Genomic DNA, 14271 nt, shown 5'->3' with positions numbered 1-14271 from the left:
AATTTTGTTAAATAAATTTCAGGCTAGATGATGATGATGATGATCTTCTAAATCACTGAGATGCCATTTGCTCTCCAGCTTACGAGTTATCTGCTTTAGGGTAATGCTTCTGGGTTCCCCCAGAAGGTTTCCTAATGATCTATAAAGCCCACATCGTTTTTTGGACACCACTCAGACAGAATCTTTGTTATTTTAGCTTGTTGAGTGAGTGTTATTTACAGAGCAATCAAAAGATGAAGCAGATGAACAGAGCAGATGATCATCTGGATCAAAAAGGTACAAAATGTCCCCACTATTCAGTCCAAACATGAACTTGTGACCATCAGGAGCACTGCAAGGAAAAAAATATGACACACACTACTGTTTTTTTCTTAGGATGAAAATATAAAACTCACATGTTCTCTTTATTTGCTGTATATAGATAGATGTACACCACTGGAGATTTGGATAAAAGCACACACAAAAAGCTCATGTATGTAGGGTCAACACATCTGGAGGTGAAAAAAAAAAAAAATGGAAAAGATGTCAAAATTACAAAGATAAAAAACTATCCAAATTCTATATGGTTTCTAACTGTAAATAGTTACATGTGTTTAACTCTGTCCCACATAACAACTGTCTGCAGTTGCTAATAACCTCTGTAGTCTGTACACGGGATATTTTGTACAAAATATGAAATCTACCATTTAATAATAGTTATAACACAAAAGTACATTATATGTACAATATCAGACAAAGCCATTTAGTATCAGACGCATACTAAAGGACACTTGCAAATATAACTCTTTTCAAAGAAACAGAAAAACAAAGCTTATGTCAAATGAAGAGAGCTCCAAAGAAGCCAATATTAAAGCCATCTGAAGAAGAACAGCAGTCACCAATGGGAGCCAGCACTGCGCTTCAGCCGGGATGGAATCGCTTTCCTTTTTGTCGGGTTTCGGTGAAAGCCTTGAATGACTGTTGTTCTTCAAGATAAACACGGAGAGAACTGAACAGTGTGGTTGCAGTACTATTTACAAATTTGCACATTCAGTTGAAAACACTGACAAAGAGGTTCTGCGAGCAAAGGAAGAATAAAACCACAACAAAACAAAACAAATTTAAAAAAAGAACTTGCAAGCATCCAGAAGCAAACACGTGTCCAAATAACAAGCCCTACAGGTTTTGTTTCGTTTTGTGTTTTTAAACTGAAGAGGGTGTGCACCGTGTGGGCACGCAGCTGGAGGGGGAGATGAGGGAAGATCAGACTATGGGACAAATCAGAAAAAGTGGAATGGGAATAGAGGGGCCACAGGATGGAAGAAGAAAAGTTGGGATGGGAGGTGATTTTCCTCTCCTGTAGAGGCTAGCTCTTAACAACAGGCACTAAGGGGAGGGGACTCCCAGTCAAACAAGCACACACACACATACCAAGACAGACAGCATCACGGATTTCAAATGTTTACTAGTTTGTTTTAGTTTCAGTTGTGTTGTGAGTTTCTTTCAAGTTTTATCAGGAAGTGCTTCTTTGCTGAAGTGGTTTGGGGCAACCACGCCATCTCTGCTCTTTAGCCTTGAACTCAAAAAAACAAAACGGATCCAACTACGTAGCTTCAACAAGGCAGAAGTCCAACAACGGACCTGAATACTTTTTTATGGAAACTACTGTTATAACCTTTGAAATCATCTGACATTTTATGTCATGCTGCTACTCGGTTCTCAGTTGAGTAAATATCCTCTCCGACTACAAAAGGCACTGTGAAAAGAAAGGCTTATGTTTGACCTCTTCAAACCAAACATACCTCCTCTACGAAGCAATCTATTCTCCACCAATTGTTGTACAAATAAAAGGATCTTGCTTGAAAAGATTTAAAAAACAAAAAAGACAAAGTCTATTATCGGCACGGTTTATGCCCCTGTTTAACTTCTCTCAACACACAGTAACATTGTGTTAATCCCAAACAACCTAGTACATCTCTTTAACCTCTCATAAGCCTCAAATGAATGAGAGTGACTCGTACTGAAAGCTAATAACCATGTTAAACACACAATGGCTGGACATAAATAGGAAACTAAAAATAAATCGACACAATCAGCTCTCATGTAACCGGGCAGCCAAACACACTTGGGCCACGGACTCATCCCTGTGACCGATAAAAAAATGCTCTAAACATGTGGTAAACTTTAAGCCATAGACGCTTGGGGAGCCGTGCTAACTGACTGCCTTCAAAATTAAAAGATCTTTTTTTCTTAAAAACAGGAACTAAATGAGAGAAGTTGGCACCGAACTAGGCTTCTGCACGGGAATAATGATGTGCAGAAGAAAAACCTGGAACCTCAGTCAGGTTGGCCCTGTTTGATGAACAGCACTGAGTTAAAAGGGTTTTGTTTTCCAAATCCTCGACACACACCCCTGCTGAATTCAAGAGTGACCCTGTCCTGATGAATGGAGTGAATGAATGAAAAATAATAGCAAACAGAACAGTTCTTCAGACAGGAAGTGATTTTTTGAAATCTTAGAAGAGCTCCTAATATAGCGTGAAGGGAAAAATATAAACAGCTATCTAGTTTAGATGTTATGAGAAAAAATAGCCAATATTAAATATACAGAAACACAGTCTCACCAACTGATGCTCCTTTTCCCCCCCACTGTGGATGTCCTCCATTGAGGTTACAGTTGAGGGCTCTTATTATTTGTACAAGCACCTGACGTCGATAAAGAAGAGACGAGAAGAAGACAGCTCACACTCACACACACACACACAACACAACAGAACACCTGAGAAAAATGACCAGAAGGGGGCAGCACAGCACCCCAAAACACAAGTTGAGCGGACAGGGGGAGGGGGAAAAAAAACAGAAGAAAAGGAGATTATGACAATTTCTTGTTTGAAGTTCAGTATACGGAGGGTTTGTCGTGGTCATGCAGGACCGCCCAGCACCTAAGACATTTCTGCTGGACAACAACCAGGTGGTTTGAAAGGTGAAGGGGTGGGGATCAGTAAGGACCGAGCACCGCTTGTCTCGCAAAGCCGGACCTGGCTTAGATGTGTGGCTTTAGACATTTTCTGTGTCAGGTGGAGCTGGGATTGTTCATTTCTGTGTTGCAATGGGCTGGACTGAGATACCACAGTTCTGTTTTGTTTTGGGGTTTTTTGTGCTGGCCCTCCGTGGGGTTTGTGATTCCACTGTGGATGCTGCTGGTTTATGGTGGGTCTGGGATGGTCTCTTAATGGCCATCGTGTGGCGTCAACATTTCCTCTGCTCTTCGGTGCAACTCCAAAGCTGTGACTGTGGAGATGTCTTTGGGGAGCTCAGATTTCCTCCGCATCAACGGGCGTTCTCTGCGCTGGTCTTTTTGGATCTAGACACAGACACAAAGAGGGATCAGTAAAATCAGAACTAATGCATTTACAGCCCCACTTCATGAACCTAAGCTTCTGCACAGAGGCCCATCTGACAGGCCGAACAAGATATTAATCCCTGCAATTTGCTTTCCTTTCAAACTCTTTTCTCACTTACATGACAAAACTAAAAGTCTTTAGCTGATAAGCTATACAATTCAAAACTGTATAATAAAAAAAAATGTGATAGTGGAGCATGGACAAGTCTCTGGCAATATTGTCCATTAACACTCTTTGTTCATCCTGTCTCTGTTGTTTGGGTTTGGAAGGCAGACGGGATGCTGAAGTGATTTATGTAATCTGTCTCCGTTTCAGCAGCTTGAATAACCATCTTTGCTCAGGAAATTACTTGTGGGGCCAAACAGCTGAGTCACAAACCAAGTTCATTTGTGACTCTAAAGACATATTTTTTTAACCAAGATCCTGCAAATTCACTGTATGTGTGCATTTTATGACCACTGTTTCAAACCAATGCAAATGTGAAGATGCTGTCTGCACCAGTCCTACACCCACAAGCTTTACACAAACAGGAGTGTGCACACAGCTCGGTAGAGAGCTTTCCTCATTTTAGCGTTTGACAGATATTAGCAAAAGAACAAAGTGATGACAAGATGCATTAGGAGTAGCAGCGATCGCACAGAATTGGAACATCCTCATTCGTCTTTGTGCTTCTGAAAAGCTGCTGGTGGCAGCGACAGTTGCACAGTAACCACTACAAAGTCCCCTGATAGTGCTGCTGTTTTCACACGCACCACACAGATATTTATGGACCTGAACGTGGTTTTTATTTACAGCACAGCTATCGCTAAAACAGTACAGACACACCAAACTGGACAATTTAGGCAAAGTGACTGGCACACAGCATGAGAAAAATATCGCTAAGCCTGAGCTGCACAGTTCACAATTTTAAATGTCCTAAAAATGCTTTTGTATTTATGTCAACTAATGAGATAGGCTCCACAGCATACTGCGAAATGAGCTGTGATTAGTGGAATTCATTTGCAGTATTATTATTAGCTTTTTCCACATCACACATTTTCTTCATCATTAACATTTCTTGTAGTTTTCTGCTGCTTTGAAGCAAAATGAAAGAAAAAGAAAACTGGACTGCTGGACTGTGGCTGTGTGGTTCCACTTAACATAACCATATTTATTTGTTTTCAAACAAAAATAAACCTCCAGTCTTGGCGCCAAAGTCAGTATCAATAAATAAATTAAAGTGTCCAAATTTCTGCTTTTTATGACCATGTATATGATTTCATTAAGGCTCACTTGACTGCTCTAACATCTGAAACGTAAACAGGTCTATTATTAAAGCGATATTCATCAAAGCTTGTGCACAAGCTTGTGCTTGTACCCCACAGATACAGGCATGCATATTAAAAATGTTACACACACTGACCTGTGTGGCTTTCTCATCTACTGCTTTCTTTAGCATGTTGACATCGTCTAGCAGTGGCCCATCTGTCTCCATGTCCATCGGACTCCCTGATCCTATGGAGTCCACATACACGACAAACTGCAGCAAAGGAAGAGAAAGAAAAGTTAACCACAAAGAATCACATTATCCAATATACAGGTTTGTGGGAGGTACTAACTTTAAGCAGAGCTTTTCTTAATTACTTTAAACCTCAGCTTTTGGAAATACATTTCCCCACAATCCATCCTGTAACTTTCCATCTGTTGCTTCCACACAAACACAAAAGAAAAAAGGAAGAGAAAAAAAAATAGAAACTCTTTTTCCTTTTTTCTCAGTTGGAGTGTTTGTCAAAACACCAACTGATGTTCATCACCAAAACATCAAACCCTGCTTGATTCGCCTGGTTACTGATGCAACTGAGATACCCTGCAAATCACTGAGAAGTTTGCAGTACTGTCAGAATTGCTAGGTTACTATTTATTTGCTCACCTGTGGGTTTGCCTTTGCTAGATTCTCAATCTTCACCCAAGCTTCTTCTCTCTCTTTCCATTTGGCTTTCTCTCTGACACACACACGCACACACACACACACACACACACACACACACACACACACATCATAAGAGACTTCTTCAAAACAGAGAAGATTGTCTGAAAGATAAACTCATGTAAAAAAAAAAACTAAAAACAAAAACAAGTTATGTACCCAAAACTTTTTCAAGTTAAGAGATTGTGGTTTTAGTTTGTATCTACTTAGTCATCTTTTCCACTTCTAATGATGTTTAAACAATGTTTTCCATGACGTTTCTAACACTGTAATGAGAACAAGGAAACTGTAGCTTGCGCTGTATAAATGGGTGTGATGTCTCCCTGCATTACTTACTTGCTTTTTTCTGCCCTGAACTGCTGGGTGCAGTCGTCAAACAGTTTCTGGTTCATCTCCATAAAGAGCTTCAGAGCATTGTAAATCAACCCATGAATCGTCCTACAGACATAAAAAGGTTACCACGGGTCACTTGCTTTGCTTACGTACTATCCTCATACCCTTCATCATAAAGATAAACAGATAAATGGAGGGGGTGGGTGGGGGGAGCCTCACTTGTTCCAGTGGGTTTTGGAATTGCGGTAAAGGGCCGGGAACATGATGGGGAGGATCTTGGCAGCGTTGTCACTGATCAGGCTCATGATATACTCATTGTTCCAGTAGTACAGGGCTCGCTCTGCTACCTGACAACACAGTTTTTCACAGGGTTACATGGGTACACAGACAAACAGAATGCACACTGTACGACTAACTAAAACACGCATCAAAATAATCAGGGATGTGGTTCAGACCTGAAAGTGCGGGCTTGACACACATTTGGCCAGCTGTCTGAAGAGGGGTTCCATGACTTTGACGAACTCTGAAGGCTCAATGACATCCAGTATCTCCTCCAGTTCGTTGAGGAACATAACTTCTTTTGGACTGTGGGTCTTTGGCCAATACTTTAACAATGCCATTACCGTCTACAAACAGACACACAGGCAGGATACCAGGCTTATTAAAAAGAGGAAGCAGGAATGTTTGGACAGCTGATTTTGGTCAGCCATTAATCTGCTGATGGTGGATTACATGAGCTTAAATTACAAAAACTATCAGTAGAAGCAGAAACAGTAGTCAAGATATTCATAAAGTAGTTTAGTTGATCTCAGGGTATTTCATGCAAGCACACAAAATCCAAAACACCTTCCAGCAGGTTTGTGAGGACTTGTGAGCGTGTTTATTTTTGCCCTGACCTTACCCACCATAAAACAAACAGAGAATACTGTCTTGAGGAGTTTGAATGATGTATGTCTGAAAAGAGCTTGAAGGTCAATCGATAATAAAAAAAATGCCAAAAAATCAATATCAAAATAAATAAATCTTACCGGTTCTGTAAGGGTGCTATCCTTCTCTAAGAACTGTACCACACAGTAGGCCAGCTGGGAAATAAAAGAAAAGGAAAAAAAGGAAACAGCATTTGTTTTGATTTTGACAAAATCAGAAGTATCATAAATATTATTGGGAGAGAGATTGCACTCAACAAACTACAGAATCTACATAATAAAGTAAGATCAAAGATGGCGGCTGTCCTAAACGTTCTAATCAGGCAATAAATGTTGCTGCACTGACACACGAGCACAGATGTCAGTTTTTGCATGTTTACACTATTTTTAAACATTAGTTAGGGGTAAAAGGACCAGATTGTTAATTTGAAACGTGCATTTTTATCCGGTGAACATTGAGAGTTAAAGTTGTGACTAACTCCACATTTTTTATCACTGGATACATGCTTCACTGACAAAATAACTGCTTTGAGGCATTACCTGCATGTCTGCCAAGTGAAAAGACTTTGCTTGAGACATACTTTTGTTACAGCATTTTGTTTATAGCAGAGGAAGGCAGAGCAAAACATAAGGAAATTCCTACCTGTGGGTGATACACACTAAGAGACTTGACTTTGTGCAAAGGCAGGAGGACTTTCAGCAGGAATATCTTGTGCTCTTCTTTCAAAGGTAATGCAAATCCATTGATTATGCTGTGAGGAAGATCGTTATTAGAGAAGAAATTACTGTAGTGTACAATAATTCTGAATCTCAATATTAATTTTAAAAAAAAAATTACAGTACTGTGTAAAAGTCTTGAGCCACCACTAATGCTTTTATACATTTCTTCCAAGGAGTCAGCCTGTCATTTTTGAAGTGATCTTGAGCAAGAGCTCTGCAGGCTTTCTGAAGCTCTTTCAAAGACTTTCTTTGGACACTGGCTGGCTCTTTCACTCATTTTCAGTCCTTGTACTTGAACATTATCAGAGAAATTTTTTTTCAGCACTGACCGACAAGCACAAAATAATCACTCAACTCATGGGATGAACCAGTAATATGTCCATACATAGCAACTTTGCAAATACCATGTGGCCCTTCAGGTGACCCATTATCTGTTTACTGAAGCCTCATTAGAAATGTTCTAATGAAAATGACAAATCACACAAGAACAAGACTGAAATCAGCGGCAATAAGTCTTATGGAGTGATGGCGCCAAAACCTGTATCCTCCACAATACAACTTCATCTGGAAAGCATCTGATTGCCAACAGCTTCATTTTTCACTTGCATCCAGAGAAGTGCTTTGAATGTCCTTCAAGAAGCCTGGAGAACTATTCCTGAAGACTACTTAAAGAAATCACAAAAAAGCTCAGGCTGTGTTGAAGAATAAAGGTGGCGTTACTAAATATTGACTCTCAAACTTACTAAAACTGTGCAAACTCACTTTTTGCCTCATATACTGTATTTCCATTTAAATTTGCAAATGGTATAAATCACTGCACCTTTTACCCATTATCCTAGCAAACTACAAAGAAATAAGAGGTAGCTCAAGACGTTTGCACAGTACTGTGTGTGTGTGTGTGTGTGTGTGTGTGTGTGTGTGTGTGTGTGTGTGTGTGTGTGTGTGTGTATATATAAAAAACAAACCTATATTTTGAACCCTATATTGTGAACAGCAGCTGCTTTAACAAATCTAAAAGCATCTTACCTGCCTAGTATTTCCAGTAGTTCTGCAATTCCATTATGATGCTCAGTCTCATAAATGAACCTGAAAAAGGGCAAACACACACAAGTTAGCAATAATGTTCCTTTCAAAAAATCAAAACAAAAAACCCCAAAAACAAGCAAACAAAACAAGCACCATTAATGTAGCTATGGAAGACACACACTCACCTATAAAATATGTTATTAATCTGTTTTCTAATGTATGCTCGAAGGCCCAGGAACTTCCCATAGATGCGATGGAGAGTGGTCTTTAAAAAATCTCTTTCTCTGGGGTCTTCACTGTCAAAAAGTTCTAAGAGCTGAAGAAACACACAAACAAAAAAAAAAAGAAGGTTACTGGGACAATAAAATTAAATGTAACAGAGTACTACATACAATGCTCTTAAGTGGGCTTGTTACAGTTTTTATTCTTTTGTCACATTGATACTATTACAGAAATGCAGAAATGCATGCTCATACTAAACATGGCTCAAGCTTCCAACAATGATTTCAGCGTATGTGCAACTAATACGAAAAAGCCAAAACTTCAGGCCTTAGGCTGCTCTAGTCACTAAACTTCAGACAAACATTGGCCTTAAATGACGTGTAGGAGAGCAGATATCCTCAATATGTTCTTTCCAGGCATCTGTGCGCACAGTCAAAGCTATACGCGCAGATGCCTCACCCACATGCATAAAGGCAGAGGAGCTAAAACAGCTTGTTTTAGACAGTGCACGAACAGAGGGGCTGGACAAAGCACTGGTATACGATAAACAAGGATTATTTTGAACTATCAATCATGCAAAGCTTGTCTAGTTAAGAATAAAAATATTAAGGTGGAAATGAGCATCATAGCTCCTCTTTACAGAGAAAGAAGCTGTGCTCTAGCAACATGCTCACCTGCAATACAAACCTCTGGTCAATATACTTTTTGGCTATGTTTGGTTGAAAGTCTGGTGACTCTAAGAACCGCAGGAAGAACTCGTAGACGAGCTGTGGAAGAGGAGCAAAGACTTTAAAACAACAGAAATAGGTGAATAGGCTCTTTCTGACTAAACCATGTGTGTGGGTGTGATGCATGTACCTGTAGATGCGGCCACGCAGCTTCTAGAGTGGGTTCATCTTCCTCTGGGTCAAACTCTGCACCCGTGGGGTTGGATGACGGCGGCAATGTTCTAAACATATTCACAGCAAACTGGGAAACAAAAACAGAGACAGACAGCCGGACATGCCAGATAAATAAAAACTCGAAAAAGAGATTTCCCCAACAGAAATCCAAACCGCTCAAGGAAGCGGTGGCCTCTGCCCTTTTTATTTGCATGAAAAACACAATACTTAAAACTAGAGATGGACCGATCCGATATTACGTATCGGTATCGGTCCGATACTGACCTAAATTACTGGATCGGATATCGGCGAAAAATAAAAAATGTAATCCGATCCATTAAGTATCAAAAAAAGCATCTCACAAAACTTGCAACACGGCGTAACTCGGCTCATAACCGTAGCACGTTGCAGCAGTATGCCTCATGTGATAGAGCGGCTGTGTGTATTTGTAGCCTCGCTACCAAACCAGCATTTCATCTCCGAGGAAGTTATCCCAGAGAGAAGTAAAGCAAGTGTGTAAGTTCATCTCTGAATGTTTGTAAAGCATTCCCACGTTAAGCTTAACAACCGATATATGGAGCGACTGCCTCTCTCTCTCCCTCACCTTCCTGCCGCTACTTCAATCGTGAAACTGCTTAATGATCAGCTGATCGGCTTTTCTGTCGCGAGTCCGTCTCTCTTCTTTGTTTTTGGCCCACTTTGCACCAGAAAGAGGAAACCAGCGGCTGAACAACAGCAGCACCTTTAAGCTTGATAAGCTGTTGTTAGAATTTATTTAATATTACTTTCTACACCAGGGCGTTTTCACGTAGCTGACGGCTGGTAACTGTGCAGGGGCGGATCTAGCAAAGTGCAGCCAGGGGGGCCGATAGGGCATGAACAGGGAAAAGGGGGCACAAAGACATACTTTTCTTTCTTATTCTCATTTAAAATATGTAGCTTTTAATAAATAATTATCTGAATCTTACACCCAAAGTTTTAATCTGATGTAAAATGTATAGAAGTCCATTACTATATAGTAACTCTTAAGTCTATATACCCTAGTAAGCTATAGTACTTTTTCCTTTGGGAAGGTTCCATCTGTGAATTCTGCAATTCTGTTGAAGAAAGATGTTGAATCTATTTAATTATTCTTGAAAAATAATTTGTTTCTGTGCATTTTTTTCCACCCTGCATCAAATTAAAGTTGATTACATCGATTAAGCATCATGAGGTGGAGGGTGGGTGGTTCCCTATTTTTTTTTTTTTTTTTTTTGCTGGGAGTTTGCAACCCTATTAGTTAGGTTGCTTAATATTTCTGCTAAGTACTCTTTAAAATACCAGAATAGGGAGGATGGAGCAGGTTTAAGTTAGGTTTTAAGTTAGGTAAGGTTTATTAGATTGATCAGTGTTGCTGAACCATGAAATATTTTGGGTGCAGTGTATTTTTTACACACAGGTATAACAGAATAGCTTTAGTGTTGTTGTTTATTTAAACTTGAGTATGAACTTATACAAAATGCAGCAAGATATTAAAAAACAGTTTTATTGATTAAAAAACACAATATCGGATTCATATCGGTATCGGCAGATATCCAAATTTATGATATCGGTATCGGTATCGGACATAAAAAAGTGGTATCGTGCCATCTCTACTTAAAACATCACCATTTCTTTGTTTACGTAGGCTGCCAGTAACCTTTAGTAACAAATAGATCAAATCCATTGGACCATCTACTGTCCAAACTGCCTTTAAAAGACAAGTAAAATATTTCTATAAGCATAGACTAGTTTAAATGTTTAAATGATGTAAAATCCACTTTTTCCTATTTTTTAAACATTGTCTGGATCCACAAATTATGAATCGACTACATCCCCTCCTTCCTTTTCCTTCTTGAGCCTTTCGAGTTTACAACCAACTGAGACGTCAAAACCTGATAAGCACCGCCCCCAGCTGTGAAGGAGACCCGCCTTATTAAATTCTGAATGAGCTGTTGCTGTGGCTAATGTTACCTTTAGCTTTGAGTGTACTCCTACGAGCCACAGTTATGTTAAAATTGGAATGCTGTAATGTAATGAAAATCAGATATGATGAAAAGCAATAAAGAAGAACAGAGTGTAGGTTACTGTGTTTCGTGTTGCTTTTTAATCAGCCTTTAGATTTGTTTGCTTCTCTCTGTTCTCTGAGCTCATATCTTTCTCTTTTTAACATTTCATACATTTGACTACAATGAATGTGTAGCCCGTGCAGACTATCTGTGGGCTGACTGTGCTGTGAAATGTATCCATTTTTTCTTGCTACATCCACAGCACATATTAGACATACTGGGCAAAACAAGGCAGTGAGCGTTGATTTGGGGATTGGTGTATATTTGTTTCTTCAGATTAAGAGCAGTGCTGTGAAACCGATTCATCACCAAAAATGTGCAGTATGGATAAGTTAATATCTGCAAAATACAGCAGACTCTGTAAGGGGCAAAGTCGTTAAAATGTTATGGAAAGAAAGACCTGTGAAGTATTTTTAGATTAAATTTTAAATACACATTGTGTAAACATATGAGACTTAAACTGTTTTTTAACAAGTTCAGTGTAATATACCAACTTTGAGGTATTGTTTGTATTAAAGAATTGGTAAAAAGGTGTTAGGTGGCTGGATATCAACAGTCTAGTTGTCAATACTGGCCTATTTCTGTGACTGTTCAGACCCCAGACTGTGAAGAATCTATTTTCCCCGTGAGACGGCGCATTCAGAACTCCTTTGGGATTCCAGTCGATCAGAGGTCAAAACACTCTCATTCACCATCAGGTTATTATTCCAAGCAGAAATCACTCCTTACTTTCAACAAATAGATCAGGACAACAAAACAACTGTTGCAGTGCCGTGTAGTGCAAATAATGCCTGTTTAAATAATGATGCTTGAACACTGAGATGTCAAAAATGCTCTGAAATACAGAAACCTTACGGAAGTAAATAATGTGCACAGTTTTAACATAAGAATACACAGAATACACTTTATTACCATAAAGGAGAATGTCGTGTCACTCTTTACTTACTTTGATGATAAAAGCCATCAGTGGACTTCAAAGAGCCCTTGTCTTTAAGGGGGTACGGGACAGGCGCTGCCAGGAGTAAGAGTATATTTTTATGCTGATTTGACAGCTCAGTTGCATTTTCTGCTGCATTGATCAAATAAAGCCCAGGCAAAGGAGGACGGGGGGAAATTTGCACCTTGATCATCTGCAGTTTACCATGTGGCATTGAGGCCGGCCTTTGATTAACATCAAAGGCTTTTTAATTTGGCTTGGGAAAGCAAATCTGGCACCAGGAACACATTGAGACCACGACCTAAGAGGAACACCTCTCCAATCTACAGCACGAGCTCCAACACAGCTGCACTGGCAACACCCTGACTAAACGAGCAGTTTTCAGACCTACACCATTAAAGGGGTACAAACAATTTAGGGTGTGGTGTGCAATACATGAACAATCTTTAGACAAATTCAAACAAGAGACATGCTGTAAAAAACAAACAGATCACCTGGTTGCATACAAATTATTTAAATGATCTTAAAAGATCTGTGACAAAAAAACTACCAAAATAAAAACTAAAATGGGTCTAGTGAAAACCACAAAATGTTCGTTCCATGCTGCGAAAATGAAACTGAAGAAAACAAATCAGCTTCTTCATTAAAAAAAAAAAAAAAAAACAACAAAAAAAAAAACAGAAAAGGGAATCTACCGGGTGAGATGGCTCTTCGAGGCCATGTGGGTTCCACAGAGCCTTTTTTTCACAATTACAACTTACACAATTTTACAGTAAGAGAAGTGACACGTGACATCTCGCTAACACGAAATAAAGTAATTATAAATGAACAATGCAGAGTTGTAAGTGAATATTTTTAGACCTAAACTATTAAAACGTTCCCCAAACCATATTACACATTGCATATTCTATGGGATAAAAAACTTTATGAGAAATATCATCAGCTATAGAACCACAGCACTAGTACATCACAGGACATTACAGATTTTAATGTTCTATTTTAAATAATTAAAAGCTTTCATTTATGGAAACACTGATGGCAGAGTTTCCTCATACTTAAACTTGACTTGGGTGGGCCTCCCATGTATCTTGGCAACATATTTTGCATTTTATTTTAATTTTTTCCTCCGTCTCAGACAATGATGTGACCTATTTACAACTGGAAAATTCCCTTACTCTTATTTTGAAAGTTAAGTTGACATAAGATGTAGCCTTTCGAGACAAAAAGTGCACACATACTTTTGCAATATGAGTAACCAAATCACTTTTTATGCAAGGCTTTACTTTTTTCCAGGAGTTGAGTGATACAAACTACAAAGATGGCTAACTAAGTTTAGTTAAGTATGTTCACTTATACTGTCTACTTATTAAACATTTGCCAGGTCAAAATAAAATAATAAAATAAAAACAACTGGTCTAAGCTTCTCGTTTCCACCGTTTACTGTAATACTGACCATGTGAACCACTTCTGGGTAGATCGGTTCGGTGATGACGTTCCTGTTGTGGGTGATGTACTCCACCATCTCGCTCAGCGCGGCTCGTTTCACCTCCTTCCATTTCAGGTCACTCAGTGGGTCTGAGACAAAATCGAAGAGAACGCAGCACTGACGCAACTTCTGGATAAACAGCTTCTCCTGCTCTGCAGGGGGAACATCTATGAAACAGAGAGAGACGAAAGGCTGGAATTAAATTCAAATTCGCTTCACAAAGCAAAATGTCAATGATTTTTAACATTACACAGAGCAGCAATGATACTGACAGGCTGACTTACTTTTAAATGTTTTGCTAAGC

The 14271-nt window shown here is 39.2% G+C and overlaps 1 protein-coding gene across 3 annotated transcripts in view; it reads right to left on the bottom strand.

Moving 5' to 3' along the window:
• Positions 1 to 369: 369 nt before the first annotated feature.
• The window catches only part of ppp2r5cb (protein phosphatase 2, regulatory subunit B', gamma b), a 29784-nt gene continuing 15882 nt past the window's right edge, over positions 370 to 14271 (bottom strand). For 2 of the 3 annotated variants that reach the window (XM_031755080.2, XM_031755081.2), the window contains 13 exons: positions 13935 to 14134; positions 9435 to 9545; positions 9251 to 9343; positions 8540 to 8670; positions 8355 to 8414; positions 7252 to 7360; positions 6711 to 6764; positions 6138 to 6308; positions 5902 to 6029; positions 5686 to 5787; positions 5293 to 5365; positions 4786 to 4902; positions 3209 to 3343 (listed from right to left, as the gene is read on the bottom strand). In XM_031755080.2, the coding sequence (XP_031610940.1) occupies positions 3209 to 3343; positions 4786 to 4902; positions 5293 to 5365; positions 5686 to 5787; positions 5902 to 6029; positions 6138 to 6308; positions 6711 to 6764; positions 7252 to 7360; positions 8355 to 8414; positions 8540 to 8670; positions 9251 to 9343; positions 9435 to 9545; positions 13935 to 14134 (1484 nt within the window). Of the gene's footprint in view, positions 3344 to 4785; positions 4903 to 5292; positions 5366 to 5685; positions 5788 to 5901; positions 6030 to 6137; positions 6309 to 6710; positions 6765 to 7251; positions 7361 to 8354; positions 8415 to 8539; positions 8671 to 9250; positions 9344 to 9434; positions 9546 to 13934; positions 14135 to 14271 lie in introns of all 3 variants that reach the window. The other variant, XM_031755079.1, reaches the window with a different exon arrangement.

The sequence above is a fragment of the Oreochromis aureus genome, linkage group 15 (assembly GCF_013358895.1).
Source record: "Oreochromis aureus strain Israel breed Guangdong linkage group 15, ZZ_aureus, whole genome shotgun sequence".
Classification (NCBI taxonomy): Eukaryota; Metazoa; Chordata; class Actinopteri; order Cichliformes; family Cichlidae; genus Oreochromis; species Oreochromis aureus.
Note: the sequence above shows the minus strand (reverse complement) of the source record. Positions and strands in the feature narration are given on the sequence as shown.